The sequence below is a fragment of the Taeniopygia guttata genome, chromosome 34, assembly GCF_048771995.1.
Source record: "Taeniopygia guttata chromosome 34, bTaeGut7.mat, whole genome shotgun sequence".
Lineage (NCBI taxonomy): Eukaryota > Metazoa > Chordata > Aves > Passeriformes > Estrildidae > Taeniopygia > Taeniopygia guttata.
Window position 1 is genome coordinate 3,320,961 of NC_133059.1, and position 20,172 is coordinate 3,341,132.

A 20,172-nucleotide genomic window follows, 5' to 3' on the forward strand; every position below is an offset into this window, starting at 1 on the left:
GTCATCCCTGTGTCACTCTCAACCTGCCCCATGTCAGCCCAAACCTGCCCCATGTCATCCTAAACCTGCCCCATGTCACCCCTGTGTCACTCTAAACCTGCCCCATGTCATCCTAAACCTGCCCCATGTCACCCCTGTGTCACCTGTCACCTGTGTCACCTGTGTCACCCCTGTGTCCTGTGTGTCACCTGTGTCACCCCCTGTGTCACCTGTGTGTCACCCCCGTGTCACCTGTGTCTCCTGTGTCACTCCTGTGTCACCTGTGTTAACCTAAATCTGCTCCGTGTCACCTGTGTCACGCCTGAGTCACCTGTGCCACCTGTGTCACCATGTCACCTGTGCCACCTGTGTCACACCTGTGCCACCTGTGTCACCTGTGTCACCTGTGCCACCTGTGTCATCCCAATGTCACCATGTCACCCATGTCACCTGTGTCACACCTGTGTCACCTGTGTCACCCGTGTCACCTGTGTCATCCCAATGTCACCGTGTCACCTGTGTCACCTGTGTGACCCCAGAGGTCCCGGTGTCACCCAGGGCCAGGCCGTTTTTGGGGTCCAGGTGTCACCCAGGTGTCCCCGTGCCAGGTGGGCACGCTGCGGTTCTGCGGCACCACGGCCCGTGCTGGGATTTTGGAGTTTGGGATTTTGGGGTTTGGGGTTTTTGTAGGAGTTTTGTAGGATTTTGGTTTTTGGGGTTTAGGTTTTTCTGTAGGACTTGGGTTTTTTTGGGGCGTTTTTGGGGTATTTTGGGGTGCCGTTTTTGGGGTCCAGGTGTCACCCAGGTGTCCCCGTGCCAGGTGGGCACTCTCCGGTTCTGCGGCACCACGGCCCGTGCTGGGATTTTGGGGTTTGGGATTTTTGTAGGATTTGGGTTTTTGGGGTTTGGGATTTTTGTAGGATTTGGGGTTTTTTTGGGGCGTTTTTGGGGTATTTTGGGGTCTGGTTTTGGGGTCCAGGTGTCACCCAGGTGTCCCCGTGCAGGTGGGCACGCTGCGGTTCTGCGGCACCACGGCCCGTGCTGGGATTTTGGGGTTGGGATTTTTGTAGGATTTTGGGTTTTTTTCAGGACTGGGTTTTTTTGGGGTGTTTTTGGGGTATTTTGGGGGTGCCGTTTTTGGGGTCCAGGTGCCACCCAGGTGTCCCCGTGCCAGGTGGGCACTCTCCGGTTCTGCGGCACCACGGCCCGTGCTGGGATTTTGGGGTTTGGGGTTTTGGGGTTTAGGTTTTTCTGTAGGATTTGGGGTTTTTTTGGGGTGTTTTTGGGGTATTTTGGGGTGCTGTTTTTGGGGTCCAGGTGTCAGCCAGGTGTCCCCGTGCAGGTGGGCACGCTGCGGTTCTGTGGCACCACGGCCCGTGCTGGGATTTTGGGGTTTGGCATTTTGGGGTTTGGGATTTTGGGGTTTAGGTTTTCCTGTAGGATTTGGGGTTTTTTGGGGCGTTTTTGGGGTATTTTGGGGTGCTGTTTTTGGGGTCCAGGTGTCACCCAGGTGTGCCCGTGCAGGTGGGCACTCTCCGGTTCTGCGGCACCACGGCCCGTGCTGGGATTTTGGGGTTTGGGATTTTTGTAGGATTTGGGGTTTTTTTTAGGACTGGGGTTTTTTGGGGTGTTTTTGGGGTATTTTGGGGGTGCCGTTTTTGGGGTCCAGGTGTCACCCAGGTGTCCCCGTGCAGGTGGGCACGCTGCGGTTCTGTGGCACCACGGCCCGTGCTGGGATTTTGGGGTTTGGGGTTTTTGTAGGAGTTTGGTTTTTGGGGTTTGGGATTTTTGTAGGATTTGGGGGTTTTTGGGGCGTTTTTGGGGTATTTTGGGGTGCTGTTTTTGGGGTTCAGGTGACACCCAGGTGTCCCCGTGCAGGTGGGCACGCTGCGGTTCTGCGGCACCACGGCCCGTGCTGGGATTTTGGGGTTTGGGATTTTGGGGTTTGGGATTTTTGTAGGATTTTGGGTTTTTTTCAGGATTGGGTTTTTTTGGGGCGTTTTTGGGGTATTTCGGGGGTCTGTTTTTGGGGTTCAGGTGACACCCAGGTGTCCCCGTGCAGGTGGGCACGCTGCGGTTCTGCGGCACCACGGCCTTCGCCAGCGGGCAGTGGGCCGGGGTGGAGCTGGACGAGCCCGAGGGGAAGAACGACGGCAGCGTGGGGGGGGTGCGCTACTTCATCTGCCCCCCCAAAACCGGTACGGGACCCCCGGGACCCCCTGAGACCCCCTGGGACCCCCCAAAACCCCCCGGGACCCCCGGGACCCCCCGAGACCCCCCGGGACCCCCTGAGACCCCCCGGGACCCCCGAGGACCCCACAGGACCCCCAGGGAACCCCCAGGACCCCATGGGAACCCCTGAAATGGGGTTGGGACCCCTTGAGACCCCCCAGGATCCCCCAAGACCACCCAGGACCCCACGGGACCCCCTGAAATGGGGTTGGGACCCCCTGGGACCACACGGGACCCCCCGGGACCCCCTGGGAACCCCCAGGACCCCCCGGGACCCCACGGGAACCCCTGAAATGGGGTTGGGACCCCCCAAGACCCCCCGGAACCCCCTGGGACCCCTCAAAACCCCGCCGGACCCCTGGGAACCCCTGGGGTTCCCTGGGACCCCCTGAAATGGGGTTGGGACCCCCTGAGACCCCCCAGGACCCCCCAAGACCACCCAGGACCCCCTGAGACCCCCCGGGACCCCCCGAAACCCCCCGGGACCCCTGGAAACCCCCGAGACCCCACAGGACCCCCAGGGAACCCCCGGGACCCCACGGGAACCCCTGAAATGGGGTTGGGACCCCCTGGGAGCCCCCAAGACCACCCAGTACCCCCCAGGACCCCCTGGGACCCCACAGGACCCCGGGACCCCCAGGGACTCCCTGAAATGGGGTTGGGACCCCCCAAGACCCCCCAAGACCCCCTGGGACCCCTCAAAACCCCTCCGGACCCCTGGGAACCCCTGGGACCCCCTGAAATGGGGTTGGGACCCCCTGGGACCACACGGGACCCCCTGGGAACCCCCGAGACCCCCCAGGACCCCCTGAAATGGGGTTGGGACCCCCCGAAACCCCCCGGGACCCCTGGAAACCCCCAAGACCCCACAGGACCCCCAGGGAACCCCCGGGACCCCACGGGACCCCCTGAAATGGGGTTGGGACCCCCAGGGACCCCCCAGGACCCCCCAAGACCACCCAGGACCCCCCATACTGGTTTATACTGGGTTATACTGGGTTATACTGGGTTATACTGAGCCATACTGGGTTATACTGGTTTGTACTGGTTTGTACTGGTTTGTACTGGGCCATACTGGGTTATACTGGGCTATACTGGGCCATACTGGGCCATACTGGGTTATACTGGGCCATACTGGGTTATACTGGGTTATACTGGGTTATACTGGGTTATACTGGGTTATACTGGGCCATACTGGGTTATACTGGGCTATACTGGGTTATACTGGGTTACACTGGGTTATATTGGGTTATACTGGGCCATACTGGGTTATATTGGGTTATACTGGGTTATACTGGGTTATACTGGGCCATACTGGGTTATACTGGGTTATACTGGGTTATATTGGGCCATACTGGGTTATAGTGGGTTATACTGGGTTATACTGGGTTATACTGGGCCATACTGGGCTATACTGGGTTATACTGGGTTATACTGGGCCATACTGGGTTATACTGGGTTATACTGGTTTGTACTGGGCCATACTGGTTTATACTGGGTTATACTGGGTTATACTGGGTTATACTGGGTTATACTGGGTTATATTGGTTTATACTGGGTTATACTGGGTTATACTGGGTTATACTGGGTTATACTGGGTTATACTGGGCCATACTGGTTTATACTGGGTTATACTGAGTTATACTGGGTTATACTGGGTTATACGGGGTTATACTGGGTTATACTGGGTTATACTGGTCCATACTGGTTTATACTGGTCTGTACTGGTTTATACTGGTCCGTACTGGCCACAGGCGTCTTCGCCTCGGTGTCCCGGATCTCCAAGGTCGAGGAGCAGCCGCCGGCCCCGTCGCCCCCCCCGAGCCCCCCGGGACCCCCGGCACGAGCCCCCCACAAATCCCGCAAGGACAAGAGAGGTACGGACCCCCCAAAATCCCCCAAAACCCCCCCAAAATCCCCTAAAACCCCCCCAAAACTCAGGGGAACCCCAAAATCTGCAGGGAACCCCCCAGAAAATACAGGGGAACCCCAAGATCCGCGGGGAACCCCCCAAAATACAGGGGAACCACCCAAAATTCAGGGGAACCCCAAAATCCGTGGGGAATCCCCCGGAAAATTCAGGGGAACCCCAAAATCGGGGGGACCCCCCAAAATACAGGGGAACCCCAAAAATCCCAGGAACCCCCCAAAAAATACAGGGGAACCACCCCAAAAATCCTGGGAACCACCCAAAATCCAGGGGAACCCCAAAATCCGCGGGGAACCCCAAAAATACAGGGGAACCCCAAAAATCCCCAAAATTCAGGCGGACCACCAAAAATCCACGGGGACCCCCAAAAATCCGCTAAAACTCCCCAAAATCCCAGGGGACTCCCAAAATCCCCTAAAACCACCAAAACTCCCAGGGGACTCCCAAAATCCAGGGGAACCCCCCCAAAATCTGGGGGGAGCACCCCAAGGGTTGGGCGTGGCTGGGCGTGGTCGCGATGGGCGTGGCCGAGATGGGCGTGGTGGGGCGTGGTCAATATGGGCGTGACCGAGATGGGCGTGGCCGGGATGGGCGTGGTCTGCGTGGCCCCGCCCCCAGGAACCCGGAAGCGCGCGGGGGCGTGGCTAGGATGGGTGTGTCCGGAGTGGGCGTGGTCTGTATGGGTGTGTCCGAGATGGGCGTGGCTAGGATGGGCGTGGCAGGGCGTGGTCAGTCTGGCCCCGCCCCCAGGGTCCCGGAAGCGCGCGGGGGCGTGGCTGGGATGGGCGTGGTCACGATGGGCGTGGCTAGGATGGGTGTGGCCGATATGGGCGTGGCCGGGATGGGCGTGGCCGGGCGTGGTCAGCGTGGCCCCGCCCCCAGGGTCCCGGAAGCGCGCGGGGGCGTGGCTGGACCGCGAGGGGCGGCGCGTGGCGCCCGGGGACGCGGTGCTGGTGGCGGGACAGCGGCGGGGCCGGGCCCGGTTCTACGGCCGCACCGACTTCGCCCCCGGTGAGACCCCCGACCCGCCGAGACCCTGACCCACATTGAGAGACCCCGACCCACATTGAGAGACCCCCGTCCACCGAGACCCTCGCCCACGGAGAGACCCACCCACGGAGACCCCCACCCACGGAGAGACCCCGACCCACCGACAGACCCACCCACTGAGGGACCCCCACCCACACTGAGAGACCCCAACCCACGGAGAGACCCCAACCCACGGAGAGAGACCCTGACCCACAGAGAGACCCCAACCCATGGAGACCCCAACCCACTGAGAGACCCCAACCCACCGAGACCCCCCCCAGAATGGGACCCCCTTGAGGCACCCCCAGGACCCCCGGGATGGGACCCCCACGCTAGGATGGGACCCTCCGAGACCCCCCTGTGACACCCAATGTCCCCAATGTCCCCAATGTCCCCCCAATGTCCCCAATGTCCCCCAATGTCCCCAATGTCCCCAATGTCCCCCCAATGTCCCCAATGTCCCCCAATGTCCCCAATGTCCCCAATGTCCCCAATGTCCCCCCAATCCCCCCAATGTCCCCAATGTCCCCAATCCCCCCAATGTCCCCAATGTCCCCCAATGTCCCCAATGTCCCCAATGTCCCCAATGTCCCCCCAATCCCCCCAATGTCCCCAATGTCCCCAATGTCCCCCCAATCCCCCCAATGTCCCCAATGTCCCCAATGTCCCCAATGTCCCCAATGTCCCCCCAATCCCCCCCAATGTCCCCACTGTCCCCAATGTCCCCAATGCCCCCAATGTCCCCACTGTCCCCAATGTCCCCAATGCCCCCAATGTCCCAAATCCCCCCAATGTCCCCAATGCCCCCAATGTCCCCAATGTCCCCAATCCCCCCAATGTCCCCAATGTCCCCAATGTCCCCAATGTCCCCAATCCCCCCAATGTCCCCAATGTCCCCAATGTCCCCCCAATGTCCCCAATGTCCCCAATGTCCCCAATGTCCCCAATGTCCCCAATCCCCCCAATGTCCCCAATGTCCCCAATGTCCCCCCAATGTCCCCAATGTCCCCAATGTCCCCAATGTCCCCAATCCCCCCAATGTCCCCAATGTCCCCAATGTCCCCAATGTCCCCCAATCCCCCAATGTCCCCAATGTCCCCTGGCTGTCCCCGCTGTCCCCAGGGTACTGGTTCGGGGTGGAGCTGGACTCGGCGGGGGGCAAACACGACGGCTCCGTTTTCGGGGTGCGCTACTTCACCTGCCCCCCCAAACACGGCGTCTTCGCACCCCCCTCCCGCGTCCAGAGGTGCGGGGGGACACGGGGGGGACACCCGGGACATTGGGGGACATTGGGGGACATGGGGGGACATGGGGGACACTGGGGGACACTGGGGGACACTGTGGGACATGGGGGGGACATGGGGGGACATGGGGGGGACATTGGGGGGACACGGGGGGACATGGCAGGGACACCCAGGACATTGAGGGACATGGGGGGGACATTGGGGGACATGGAGGGGACATTGGGGGGACATGGGGGGACATGGGGGGACATGGAGGGACATGGGGGGACATGGTGGGGACACCTGGGACATGGGGGGACATGGGGGGACATGGGAGGGACATGGGGGGACATGGGGGGACATGGGGGGACATGGCGGGGACACCTGGGACATTGGGGGACATGGGGGGGACATGGAGGGGACATGGGGGGGACATGGGGGGACATTGGGGGACATGGGGGGGACATGGCAGGGACATCCAGGACATTGGGGGACATGGGGGGACATTGGGGGACATGGGAGGGACACCGGGGACATTGGGGGGACATGGCGGGGACATGGGGGGGACATGGGAGGGACACTGGGGACATTGGGGGGACACTGGGGTGGGACATTGGGGTCAAGGGAGGTCACAGGGAGGTGACACGGGACACGGGAAGGTCACCAGGGGGTCCCAGGGATGTGGGACCAGGGGTCATGGGGAGGTCACCGAGGGGACATCGAGGGGACACTGGGGTCACCCCCTGTCCCTGTGTCACCCCCAGGGTCGGGGGGCCCAAGGAGGAGCCCGGGGATGGCAGCGCCGAAAAGAAGGGACAGCCCGTCACAGGTGAGGGGCGGGGCCGTGATTGACAGGTGGGCAGTGATTGACAGATGGGACTGTGATTGACGGGTGGGCGGGGCAGTGATTGATGGGTGGGTGGGGCAGAGCAGTGATTGACAGGTGTGTGGGCGCTGCTGATTGGCTGTTGCGGTCGATGTGACCATGTCCCCATGTCCCCCCCATGTCCCCATGTCCCCCCATTGTCCCCATGTCCCCCCATGTCCCCCCATGTCCCCCATGTCCCCATGTCCCCCATGTCCCCCCATGTCCCCCCATGTCCCCCCATGTCCCCCCGTGTCTCCATTGTCCCCATATCCCCCATGTCCCCATTGTCCCCATGTCCCCCATGTCCCCAATGCCCCCATGTCCCCATGTCCCCATGTCCCCATATCCCCCCATATCCCCCCATGTCCCCCATGTCCCCCATGTCCCCCTGTGTCCCCCCGTGTCCCCGCAGTGTCACAGCCCAAGCGCTTCCCGGCCGTGCGGACCCCCAAGGACATCACATCCGAGAGCTCCTTCTCCAGGTGGGGACAGGGACGGGGACACGGGGGGTGGCCCTGGGGGTGGCCCTGTCCCCAGGGGTGGCCCTGTCCCCGGGGGTGGCCCTGGGGGTGGCCCTGTCCCCAGGGGTGGCCCTGTCCCCGGGGGTGGCCCTGGGGGTGGCCCTGTCCCCAGGGGTGGCCCTGTCCCCGGGGGTGGCCCTGGGGGTGGCCCTGTCCTTGCTGGGGTGGCCCTGTCCCTACGCTGTCCCCAGGGGGTGACCCTGTCCCCATGGGGTGTCCCCAGGGTTGTCCCCATGCCCCCATGGATGTCCCCAGGGATGTCCCCATGGATGTCCCTGTGTCCCCACGATGTCCCCATGGATGTCCCCATGATGTCCCCAGGGACGTCCCCATGGATGTCCCCAGGGGGGTGTCCCTGTCCCCATGGGGTGTCCCCAGGGATGTCCTCATGTCCTCAGGGGGGTGTCCCTGTCCCTGTCCATGTCCCCAGGGATGTCCCCGTGTCCCCGGGGGGGTGTCCCTGTCCCTGTCCATGTCCCCAGGGTTGTCCCCATGTCCCCAGGGATGTCCCCATGGCTGTCCCTGTGTCCCCATGGATGTCCCCATGTCCAGGGGGATGTCCCCACGATGTCCCCATGGATGTCCCCATGCCCCCATGGGGTGTCCCCATGATGTCCCCATGTCCTCAGGGGGCTGTCCCTGTCCCTGTCCATGTCCCCAGGGTTGTCCCCAGGGTTGTCCCCATGCCCCCGTGGATGTCCCCAGGGATGTCCCCATGGATGTCCCCATGTCCCAGGGGATGTCCCCAGGGATGTCCCCATGTCCTCAGAGGGGTGTCCCTGTCCCTGTCCCTGTCCCCATGTCCCAGGGGATGTCCCCATGTCCCCATGGATGTCCCCAGGGATGTCCCCATGGATGTCCCTGTGTTCCCATGGATGTCCCCATGTCCTTGGGGATGTCCCCACAATGTCCCCGTGTCCCCAGGGGGGTGTCCCTGTCCCTGTCCCCATGTCCCAGGGGATGTCCCCAGGGGGGTGACCCTGTCCCCATGGGGTGTCCCCATGATGTCCCCATGTCCTCAGGGGGGTGTCCCTGTCCATGTCCCCAGGGTTGTCCCCATGCCCCCGTGGATGTCCCCATGGATGTCCCCAGGGATGTCCCCATGAATGTCCCTGTGTCCCCATGGATGTCCCCGTGTCCCTACGATGTCCCTGTGTCCCCACGATGTCCCCACAATGTCCCCGTGTCCCCAGGGGGGTGTCCCTGTCCCTGTCCCCATGTCCCAGGGGATGTCCCCACGATGTCCCCACGATGTCCCCGTGTCCCCAGGTTGCTGTTCTGCTGCTGGTTCCCGTGGATGCTCCGGGCGGAGATGAATTCCTAACCCCCCCCCCACCCCCTCCCCTCCCCCACCCCACCGCCCCTCCCCCACCCAGTGCCTTGGAGCCCCTCCCCCACCCGGGGAGACCTGACGTGACCCCCCCCAATGTCCCCAATGTCCCCTCCTGTCCCCTCCCCCTCCTCCCGGGCTGTTCCTTCTGGAACCTTCCGCACTGGGGGGGGGCGGGGGGGCTTTGGGCGTGGCCCCTCCCCCCATTTTGGGGCCAAATCTGCCGATAACAGCGATGGGGGAGGGGCAAACCCCCCCAAAATCCCAAATTTGGGCCCAAATCTGCCAATAACAGCAATGGGGGAGGGGCAGACCCCCCAAAAACCCAAATTTGGGCCCAAATCTGCCGATAACAGCGATGGGGGAGGGGCAGACCCCCCAAAAACCCAAATTTGGGCCTAAATCTGCCAATAACAGCGATGGGGGAGGGGCAGACCCCCCCAAAAAACCAAATTTGGGCCCAAATCTGCCAATAACAGCGATGGGGGAGGGGCAAACCCCCCCAAAATCCCAAATTTGGGCCCAAATCTGCCGATAACAGCGATGGGGGAGGGGCAGACCCCCCCAAAATCCCAAATTTGGGCCCAAATCTGCCAATAACAGCGATGGGGGAGGGGCAGACCCCCAAAAACCCCAAATTTGGGCCCAAATCTGCCGATAACAGCGATAGGGGAGGGGCAGACCCCCAAAAATCCCAAATTTGGGCCCAAATCTGCCGATAACAGCGATGGGGGAGGGGCCACACCCCCCCAAAACCCAAATTTTGGGGTGTTGACTCTGGAATCTATCAATTAATCAATTAATTAATTAAGGGGGTGGAGGCCACGCCCCTTCCCGCACCATTTTGGGGGTCCCAAATCCCAATTTTTGGGCTGTTCACTCCGGAATTTATCGATTATTTTTTGGGGGGGGGATCCATGCCACACCCCCCCAAAATAAAAATATTAGGGCTGTTCCCTCCGGAACTAATTAATTAATGAATTAATTAACGTCGGGCCCCTTTCCCGGATAATAATTTGGGGATATCAATCAAAAAAAAATCAAAATTTCGATTTTTTTTTTTTTAAATTTAATTTTCCTCCCCCACCCCGACCCCTCCCCAAAAAACAGCCCCTCCCCCACCCCCCCCCGCAGGAGCAATAACGCCCCTCCCCCACCCCCGCTCGTGTCAGTGGCTTTAATGTCCCCAAAAATGTCCCCTCCCCCCCCAAAAAATGTCCCCTCCCCCCCCCGCTGCCGCATGGGCCCCCCCGGAGCCGCTTCTGCCACCAATAAAATCCTTTGTACCGGAAAATTGGGGGAAATTGGGGAAAATTGGGGGAAATTGGGGGAAAATTGGGGAAAAATTGGGGGAAATTGGGGGAAAATGGGAAAATTGGGGGGAATTTTGGGGAATATTGGGGGGAAATTAGGGGAATATTGGGGGAAAATGGGAAAATTGGGAGGAATAGGGAAAATTGGTGGGAAATTGGGGGGAAATTAGAAAATTGGGGTAATATTGGGGGAAAATTGGGGAAAATTGGGGGAAATGGGAAAATTGGGGGAAAATTTGGGGAAAATTCGAAAAAATGGGGGAATTTTGGGGGGGAATAGGGAAAATTGGGGGAAATTGGGGGAATATTGGGGGAATATTGGGGGAAAATTGGAAAAAATGGGGGAATACTGGGGGGAAATGGGAAAATTGGGGGAATATTGGGGGAAAATTGGAAAAATGGGGGAATTTTGGGGGGAAATTGGAAAAAATGGGAGAATTTTTGGGGGGAATAGGGAAAATTGGGGAAAATTGGGGGAATATTAGGGGAAAATTGGAAAAAAATGGGGGAAATTTTGGGAGGAATAGGGAAAATAGGGGGGAAATTGGGGGAAAATGGGAAAATTGGGGCAATATTGGGAGGAAATTGGAAAAAATGGAATTTTTGGGGGGAATAGGGAAAATTGGGGGGAACTGGGAAAAAATGGGTGGAAATGGGGAAAATGTGAGGAAAATGGGGGAAAATTGGGAAAAATGGAGGAAATATTGGGGGAAATGGGGAAAATTTGGGGGAGGAATGGGGGAAATTGGGAGGGAAATGGGGGGAAATTGGAAAATAGGGAAAATGGGGAAAATAATGGGGGAGAATGGGGGAAATAATGGGGAAATATTGAGAAAATTTGGGAAATAATGGGAAAAATAGGGACAAATTTGGGGAAGGACATGGGGGAGGAGGGCTCAAAAATGGGGGAGGGGACCCCAAATCTGAGGGGAATTGGGGGGGGTGAACCCAAAAACTGGGGGGGGGGACCCCAAAAAACTTCCCCCGGCGCCGCCATCTTGTCCCGGCGCGCGGCGGTGACGTCACGCCGCGGCTCATTTGGTATGCATCGTTAATCTGCATAGCTCCTCCCCTACGGGGCGGGTCTGTCAATCACGCTGTTGGCCACGCCCACTTCGTTCGAAGCTGTCGGTCAATGGATTAGCCACGCCCCCCAAAAGTTAACCACGCCCATTAGATGATCTATTATGGTGTTTAGGCCACGCCCCCTCCTGGCCACGCCCAGGGCGTGTCCCCATTGGTCCCTCCCACCAAGGCCACGCCCCTGGCGGTTCCCGCCGGCCCCGCCCCCGCGCCTGGCCCCGCCCCCTTCCCGGTTCCGGTTCCGCGCTCGTTCCGGAGCGGCGCCGCTCCCGCAGGTACCGAACCCCCCCCGGGACCCCCCCGGGACCCCCCGGGACCCCCCGGGACCCCCCGGGATCCTCCCGGGACCCTCCCGGTGCTCCCCTCCCCCCCACCCCGCACCGTGACTCAGCGCGGCCCCGCCCAGTCCCGGAAAGCCGCGCCCGGGACCGGGACCGGAGCGGGACCGGAGCCCGGGGGGGGGTCCCGGGAGGGTCTGGGGGGGGTCTGGGGGGTCTCCGGAACCCCTCCGGTACCCCGGGGGTCGCCTAACGGTGCTGTCTGCTTCTCTTCCAGCCGCTCCCAGTGCTCCCAGTACCGCCCGGTGCCCTCCCAGTGCTCCCAGTACCGCTCCGGTGCCCTCCCAGTGCTCCCAGTACCCCCCCCAGTAGCTCCCAGTGCCTCCCAGTAGCTCCCAGTGCCCCCCAGTAGCTCCCAGTGCCCTCCCAGTGCCCCCCAGTAGCTCCCAGTACCCTCCCAGTAGCTCCCAGTGCCCTCCCAGTGCCCCCCAGTAGCTCCCAGTGCCCTCCCAGTGCCTCCCAGTAGCTCCCAGTCCGGCATGTTCCTGGTGAAGGGGCTGCTGGGGGGCGGGGGCGGTGGGGGAGGGGCCGGGGGGGGCCTCCCGGGGGGCATCGGCTCCGTCCTGGGGGGGCTCCTGAGCGGGGGGGGGGGCGGGGGCGGCGCCGGGGGGGCCATGGGGGTCCTGGGGGGCGTCATCAGCGCCATCAGGTGAGGGGACATTGGGGACATTGGGGACATTGGGGGGATTGGGGACATTGGGGACATTGGGGACAGTGGGGACATTTGGGGACATTGGGGACATTGGGGGGGATTGGGGACATTGGGGACATTGGGGACATTGGGGACATTGGGGGGGTTGGGGACATTGGGGACATTGGGGACATTGGGGACATTGGGGGCATTTGGGGCACTGGGGACATTGGGGACATTGGGGACATTGGGGGGGTTGGGGACATTGGGGACATTGGGGACATTGGGGGGATTGGGGACATTGGGGACATTGGGGACATTGGGGGCATTGGGGACATTGGGGGGACATTGGGGGACATTGGGGACATTGGGGACATTGGGGACATTGGGGACATTGGGGACATTTGGGGATATTGGGGACATTGGGGACATTGGGGACATTGGGGACATTGGGGACATTGGGGACATTGGGGACATTGGGGGCATTGGGGACATTGGGGGGATTGGGGACATTGGGGACATTGGGGGCATTGGGGACATTGGGGGGACATTGGGGGACATTGGGGACATTGGGGGGGTTGGGGACATTGGGGGGACATTGGGGACATTGGGGGGATTGGGGACATTGGGGGGGTTGGGGACATTGGGGACATTGGGGGGTTGGGGACATTGGGGGGATTGGGGGGGTTGGGGACATTGGGGGGACATTGGGGACATTGGGGGGATTGGGGTGGCAGGTGACACTTTTTGGGGGCAGGTGACACTTTTGGGGGGCAGGTGACACTTTAGGGGGGCAGGTGACATTTTTGGGGTGACCTCTCTGCCCCCCCCCCACAGCGAAGCCGCCGCCCACTACAACCCCGAACCCCCCGTAAGTATCACCCCCACCCCCCACCCCAGATTTGGGGTGCCCTGACCCCCCATTTTTGGGGTTCCCTGACCCCCGTTTTTGGGGTGCCCCGACCCCATTTTGGGATCCCCTCACCCCCCGGATTTGGGTTTCCCTGCTCCCGGATTTGGGGTGCCCTGACCCCCATTTTTGGGATCCCTGACCCCCCATTTTTGGGGTGCCCTGATCCCCGTTTTTGGGATCCCCTGACCCCCGGATTTGGGGTTCCTCACCCCCGGATTTGGGGTGCCCTGACGCAGTTTTCGGGATCCCCTGACCCCCCGGGTTTGGGGTTCCCTGACCCCATTTTTGGGGTTCCCTGACCCCCGATTTTGGGTGCCCTGACCCCATTTTTGGGATCCCCTGACCCCCGATTTTGGGATCCCCAGACCCCCGATTTGGGGTTCCCGGACCCCCATTTTTGGGATCCCCTGATGCTGTTTTTGGGGTGCCCTGACCCCCCGGGTTTGGGATCCCCTGACCCCCGGATTTGGGATTCCTCACCCCCGGATTTTGGGTGCCCTGACCCCGGTTTTGGGGTGCCCTGACCCCGTTTTCGGGGTTCTCTGACCCCCCGTTTTTCGGGGTGCCCTGACCCCATTTTCGGGGTTCTCGGACCCCATTTTCGGGGTTCTCTGACCCCATTTTCGGGGTGCCCTGACGCCGTTTTCGGGGTGCCCTGACCCCCCGGGTTTGGGATCCCCTGACCCCCATTTTCGGGGTTCTCTGACCCCATTTTCGGGGTGCCCTGACCCCGTTTTTGGGGTGCCCGCAGCCGCCCCGTGCCCACATCTCCACGGTCGATGCCAACGAGAGCGAAGAGGTTCGGCAGTTCCGGCGCCTCTTCACGCAGCTGGCGGGGGAGGTGAGGGCCCCCCAAAACCCCGGGACCCCCAAAACCCCCGGGGTGCACACCCCAAAACCCCCGAAACCCCCGCGGTGCACCCCCAAAACCCGCGGGACCCCCAAAACCCCCGCGGTGCACCCCCAAAACCCCCAAAAACCCCGGGACCCCCAAATCCCCGCGGGACCCCCAAAACCCCCGGGGTGCACCCCCAAAACCCGCGGGACCCCCAAATCCCCGCGGGACCCCCCAAAACCCCGCGGTGCACCCCCAAAACCCCCCGGGGTGCACCCCCAAAACCCCCCGGGGTGCACCCCCAAAACCCACGGGACCCCCAAAATCCCAGGGACCCCCAAAACCCCGGGGTGCACCCCCAAAATCCCCAAAACCCCCGGGACCCCCTCAGGATTTTGGGGTTTTCCTCAGGATTTTGGGGGTTCCCCCCAGGATTTGGGGTTTTCCTCAGGATTTTGGGGGTTCCCCCAGGATTTGGGGTTCCCCCACGATTTGTAGTCAGGATTCGGGGTTTTCCCCAGGATTTTGGGGTTTTCCCCAGGATTTTGGGGTTCCCCCAGGATTTTGGGGGTTCCCTCAGGATTTGGGGTTCCCCCACTATTTATACTCAGGATTTGGGGTTTTCCTCAGGATTTGGGGGTTCCCCCAGGATTTGGGGGTTCCCTCAGGATTTGGGGTTCCCCCTGGATTTTTGGGGCTCCCCCAGGAATTTTGGGGCTCCCCCAGGATTTTTGGGGTTCCCCTGACCCCCCGTTCCCCCAGGACATGGAGGTCAGCCCCACCGAGCTGATGAACATCCTCAACCGGGTCGTCACCCGCCGTGAGTGCCCCCCAAAACCCTCCAGGGGCTCGGGGGGGATTTTGGGGTGCCCCCAGGGGTCTCTGCTGGGCTCCGGGGCTCGGGGGGCCCCCCAAAAATCCCCTGTGAACCCCCAGATCCCGACCTGAAGACCGACGGCTTCGGGCTGGACACGTGCCGGAGCATGGTGGCCGTCATGGACGTACCCCGGATTTTGGGGGGATTTTGGGCGGATTTTGGGGGATTTGGGGGGATTTTGGGGTGCGGGGAAATGGGGGGGTCCCCAGTGCCCCCCAAAATGTCCTTGACGAGCCCCCCCAGAGCGACACCACCGGGAAATTGGGGTTTGAGGAGTTCAAGTACCTCTGGAACAACATCAAGAAGTGGCAGGTGAGGACCCCAAAATTTTTCGGGAGGTCTCGAAATCAGGGTGGGGGGACCCCAAAAATTTGGGGTGGGAGGTTAAAGTTGAACGGGATCCCGAAATTGGGGTGCTCAGGGTGAAAAGAGACCCCGAAACGGAGGGAGAAGACAAAATTTGGGGGGACCCAAAATGAACGAGCCCCAAAAATTGAGGAAAATCCAAAATTGGGGGGGTGCACCCCAAAAATGGGACAGGGAGCCCCAAAACCCGGGGTGGGCATCCCAAAATCCAGGGTTACTCCGAGCTGGGGAAGACCCCAAAATTAGTTGGAGACCCCAAAATTAGGGGGGAAACCCCAAAAAATGGGACACCCCCCCAAAAATCGATGCGGGAACCCAAAATCAGGGACACCCCAAAATCGAGGGAGGAACCCAAAACCGAGGGTGGGACCCCAAAATTTCCCTTCTTAAACCCCAGCTCCCCTAAAAAACATGAGGGGGGTTGTAGGGGACACCCCAAAAACACCCCAAAATTTTTTTTGGGGGGGTGGGCACCCCTAAAATTGGGAATCGAGGATTTTTTAAGTCCTTTCAATGGGGGTCGGGGGAGGATTTTTGGGGTTTGGGAGAGGTGGGGGGAGGATTTTTGGGGTCCCCGAGTTTTGGGGAGGGGGTGAGGTGGATTTGGGGGTGCGGGACCCCCCAAAATTGGTGTCCCCCCTCCCCCAGTGCGTGTACAAACAATTCGACAGCGATCGCTCGGGGACCATCGGGCCCCAGGAGCTGCCGGGCGCCTTCGAGGCCGCAGGTTTGGGATTTTTGGGGGGATTTGGGGGGATTTTGGGGGTTTTTTGGGGGGTTTTTGGGGGGCAGGAATTTGGGGGGATGGCGGGAAGAGGTTTTGGGGTACAGGGAATGGAAATGGGGGAGTTTTTTGGGGTTTTAGGGGTGAGGATTGGAATTATTCGGGGGTGGCGCTGAAGTCATCAGGGATTTCCAAAATCAACCCCGGGTGACCCCAAAATTCTCCTGGGAACCCCGAAATTCCCCCAGGGTGACCCTAAATTCTCCTGGGAACCCCAAAATTCCCCCAGGGTGACCCCAAATTCCTCTGGGAACCCCAAAATTCCCCCATAATGACCCCAAAATTCCCCTGGGAACCCCAAAATTCCCCTGAGATGACCCCAAATTCCTCTAGGAACCCCAAAATTCCCCCACGGTGACCCCAAATTCATCTGGGAACCCCAAAATTTCCCCGGGGTGACCCCAAATTCCACTGGGAACCCCAAAATTCCCCCAGGGTGACCCAAAATTCTCCTGGGAACCCCAAAATTCCCCCACGGTGACCCCAAATTCCTCTGGGAACCCCAAAAATCCCCCATAATGACCCCAAATTCCTCTGGGAACCCCGAAATTCCCCCATAATGACCCCAAATTCCTCTGGGAACCCCAAAATCCCCCTGGGGTGACCCCAAACCCTCCAGGAATCCCCAAAAATCCCCCAAAAATTTGGGGTTTTGGGGAGTCCAGGCTGGTTTTTGGGGGGGGGGGTGGAGGTCAGGAATATTTTGGGGTGTCCCGAAGTTAATTTGGGGTCGGGTCGTGATTATTTGGGGTGGAAATGGGAATATTTGGGGGCAGTTTTTTGGGAGGAATTGGTGAATTTTGGGGGGTTTGAAGGTATTTTGGGTGGGGTCAAAGGTCACCTGTGCCCCCCCCCCCAGGGTTCCGGCTGCCTCCCCAACTTTGGGCGGTTTTGGGGCGTCGTTACGGGGACGAGGGGGGGAACCTGGACTTCGACAACTTCATCAGCTGCCTCGTGCGCCTGGACGCCATGTTCCGTAAGGAACCCCGAAATTGGGGGAAAATCCCAAAATCGGGGGAGAAAATTACAAAATCGGGGGGGAAATCACAAAATTGGGGAGAAAATTACAAAATCTGGGGAGGAAATCACAAAATTGGGGGGAAAATCACAAAATTGGGGGGGAAATGCCGAAATCGGGGGGAAATCACAAAACTGGGGGAGAAAATTCCAAAATCTGGGGGGGAGATCCCAAAATCAGGGGGGAATCACAAATTCGGGGGGGAAATTACAAATTTGGGGGAGAAAATTACAAAATCTGGGGAGGAAATCACAAAATTGGGGAGGAAATCACAAAATCGGGGGAGAAAATTACAAAATCTGGGGGGGAAATTCGAATATTGGGGGGCAAATTCTGAAATCGGGGGGGGAAATCACAAAATCTGGGGGGGAAGTCACAAAATTGGGAGGGAGGAAATCCAAAAATTGGGGCAGGAAATCTGAAAATTAAGGGGAAAATTCCAAAATCTGGGGGGAAATCACAAAAATGGGGAGAAAATTACAAAATCTGGGGAGGAAATCACAAAATTGGGGGGGTGAAAATCCCAAAATTGGGGGATGGATCCCCAAAATCGATTTGGGGACCCCAAAATCGGAGGAGACCCCAAAATCTCGGGGGTTTATTTGGGTTCTCTGAGGTGGGTGGGGGTGCAGATCCCGGTTTTGGGGTCCCCCCCAAATTTTGGGTTTCCCTCCAAATTTTGGGGTCCCCACAGATTTTGGGTTTCCCCCCCAAATTTTGGGGTTCCCCCCCTGATTTTGGGGTCCCCTCAGGTGCCTTCAAGTCCCTGGACCGGGAGGGGTCGGGGCAGATCCGCGTCAGCCTCCAGGAGGTGGGTCTGGGGTCCCGGGGGGGTTTTGGGGTCCCCTCGGGGGGTTTTGGGGTCCCCCCGGGGGGTTTTGGGGTGTCCCCAAAATTTGGGGGGAGGGGGTAAAGGAGGGGGACCCCCAAAATGGCCCCGCTGAGTTTGTGGCACTGGAGAGACCCCAAATGTTTCAGGGACCCCCCAAAATCCCTCTGGGGTGACCCCAAATCTTCCAGGGACCCCCAAAATCCCTCTGGGGTGACCCCAAATCCTCCCTGGACCCCCAAAATCCCTCTGGGCTGACCCCAAAATCCTTCTGGGGTGACCCCAAAATTCCTCTGGGAACCCCAAAATTCCTCTGGGAACCCCAAAATTCCTCTGGGGTGACCCAAAACCCTCCCTGGACCCCCAAAAATTCCTCTGGGGTGACCCCAAACCCTTCAGGGATCCCCCAAAATCCCTCTGGGGTGACCCCAAAATCCCCCTGGGATGACCCCAAACCCTTCAGGGACCCCCCAAAATCCCCCTGGGGTGACCCAAAACCCTCCCTGGACCCCCAAAAATTCCTCTGGGGTGACCCCAAACCTTCCCTGGACCCCCCAAAATCCCTCTGGGATGACCCCAAATCCTCCAGGGACCCCCAAAATCCCTTTGGGGTGACCCCAAACCCTCCCTGGACCCCCCAAAATCCCCCTGGGGTGACCCCAAACCCTTCAAGGACCCGCAAAATCCCTCTGGGGTGACCCCAAACCCTTCAGGGACCCCCAAAATCCTTCTGGGGTGACCCCAAACCTTTCAGGGACCCCCCAAAATCCCCCTGGGGTGACCCCAAACCTTTCAAGGACCCCCAAAATTCCTCTGGGGTGACCCCAAACCCTCCCTGGACCCCCCAAAATCCCCCTGGGGTGACCCCAAACCCTTCAAGGACCCCCAAAATCCCTCTGGGGTTACCCCAAATGTTTCAGGGACCCCCCAAAATCCCCCTGGGGTGACCCCAAAATCCCTCTGGGGTGACCCCAAACCCTTCAGGGACCCCCAAAATTCCTCTGGGGTGACCCCAAACCCTCCCTGGACCCCCCAAAATCCCTCTGGGGTGACCCCAAACCCTCCCTGGACCCCCCAAAATCCCTCTGGGGTGACCCCAAACCTTTCAGGGACCCCCCAAAATCCGTCTGGGGTGACCCCAATCCCTCCCTGGACCCCCAAAATCCCTCTGGGGTGACCCCAAATGTTTCAGGGACCCCCAAAATCCCTCTGGGGTGACCCCAAATGTTTCAGGGACCCCCAAAATTCCTCTGGGATGACCCCAAACCCTCCCTGGACCCCCCAAAATCCCCCAAATCCTGAGGGGGTGTCCCCCCAACAGTGGCTGCAGCTCACCATGTACTCCTGAGGAGACCCCCGGACCCCCCCAGGACCCCCCAGGACCTTCCAGGACACCCCAAAATCCCTCCGGATACTCCAGGACCCCCCAAAATCCCCCTGGAACCTCCAACTGCACCCCCGGCCCCCCCCAATCTGCACCCCCCACCCCAAATAAAACCCCCCAGCCTCACTTGGTACCTCCGGCTCTGATTTATGGGGGGTCTGGGGGGATTTTGGGGGGTCTGGGGGGATTTGGGGGGGGTCTGGGGGGATTTGGGGGGTTTGGAGGAATTTTGGGGGTATTTTAGAGGGATTTTAGAGGGTCTGGGGGGATTTTTGGGGGGGATTTTAGGGGGTTTGGAGCAATTTTTGGGGGGTTTGGAGGAATTTTTGGGAGGATTTTAGGGGGTCTGGGGGGATTTTAGGGGGGATTTTAGGGGGGTCTGGGGGATTTTGGGGGGGGAATCTGGTCCCGGTCCCAGTGTGGGGGTCCCAGTTCCCTTACGGGGGTCCCCGTCCCAGTTTCCGGTCCCGGTTTGGGGGTCCCGGTGGAGATGGGGGGGTCCCGGTCCCGGTATGAGGGTCCCGGTCCCGGTCTGGAGGTCCTGGTCCCGGTATGAGGGTCCCGGTCCCGGTCTGGGGGTCCCGGTCCCGGTCTGGGTGTCCCGGTGTGGGTGTCCGGGTGCCGGTCTGGGGGTCCCGGTCTGGGTGTCCCGGTCCCGGTCTGGGGGTCCCGGTCCCGGTCTGGAGGTC

At 60.3% G+C, this 20,172-nt stretch overlaps 2 protein-coding genes across 3 annotated transcripts in view; both read left to right on the plus strand.

Annotated features, from left to right (window-relative positions):
* CLIP3 (CAP-Gly domain containing linker protein 3) overlaps positions 1-10,316 on the plus strand; it is a 26,708-nt gene extending 16,392 nt beyond the window's left edge. The window contains exons 8-14 of the mRNA XM_072920843.1: positions 2,042-2,177; positions 3,966-4,088; positions 5,024-5,152; positions 6,293-6,416; positions 7,158-7,222; positions 7,674-7,743; positions 9,052-10,316. Of these exons, the coding sequence (XP_072776944.1) occupies positions 2,042-2,177; positions 3,966-4,088; positions 5,024-5,152; positions 6,293-6,416; positions 7,158-7,222; positions 7,674-7,743; positions 9,052-9,106 (702 nt within the window). The 3' untranslated portion in view covers positions 9,107-10,316. The remainder of the gene's footprint in view (positions 1-2,041; positions 2,178-3,965; positions 4,089-5,023; positions 5,153-6,292; positions 6,417-7,157; positions 7,223-7,673; positions 7,744-9,051) is intronic.
* On the plus strand, positions 4,061-19,616 carry CAPNS1 (calpain small subunit 1). Of its 2 annotated transcripts, XM_072920841.1 has the most exons (10): positions 12,311-12,495; positions 13,315-13,348; positions 14,142-14,231; positions 14,988-15,045; positions 15,162-15,226; positions 15,346-15,414; positions 16,117-16,195; positions 17,112-17,228; positions 18,023-18,081; positions 19,421-19,616. In XM_072920841.1, exons 1-10 carry the CDS (start codon positions 12,326-12,328, stop codon positions 19,445-19,447), a joined length of 768 nt encoding a protein of 255 aa, XP_072776942.1. In that variant the 5' UTR covers positions 12,311-12,325; the 3' UTR covers positions 19,448-19,616. The 2 variants fall into 2 exon arrangements, with proteins under 2 accessions (XP_072776943.1, XP_072776942.1); XM_072920842.1 differs by lacking the exons at positions 12,311-12,495; positions 13,315-13,348 and adding an exon at positions 4,061-4,064.
* Positions 19,617-20,172: the final 556 nt, after the last annotated feature.

Bases quoted from the DNA above. Each gene is read 5' to 3' on its own strand.
- CAPNS1 (XM_072920841.1), top strand. From the start codon at position 12,326: ATGTTCCTGGTGAAGGGGCTGCTGGGGGGCGGGGGCGGTGGGGGAGGG. The intron at 15,415-16,116 runs GTGAGGACCCCA...CCCCTCCCCCAG, and splicing joins ACAACATCAAGAAGTGGCAG to TGCGTGTACAAACAATTCGA. The intron at 18,082-19,420 runs GTGGGTCTGGGG...TCCCCCCAACAG, and splicing joins TCCGCGTCAGCCTCCAGGAG to TGGCTGCAGCTCACCATGTA.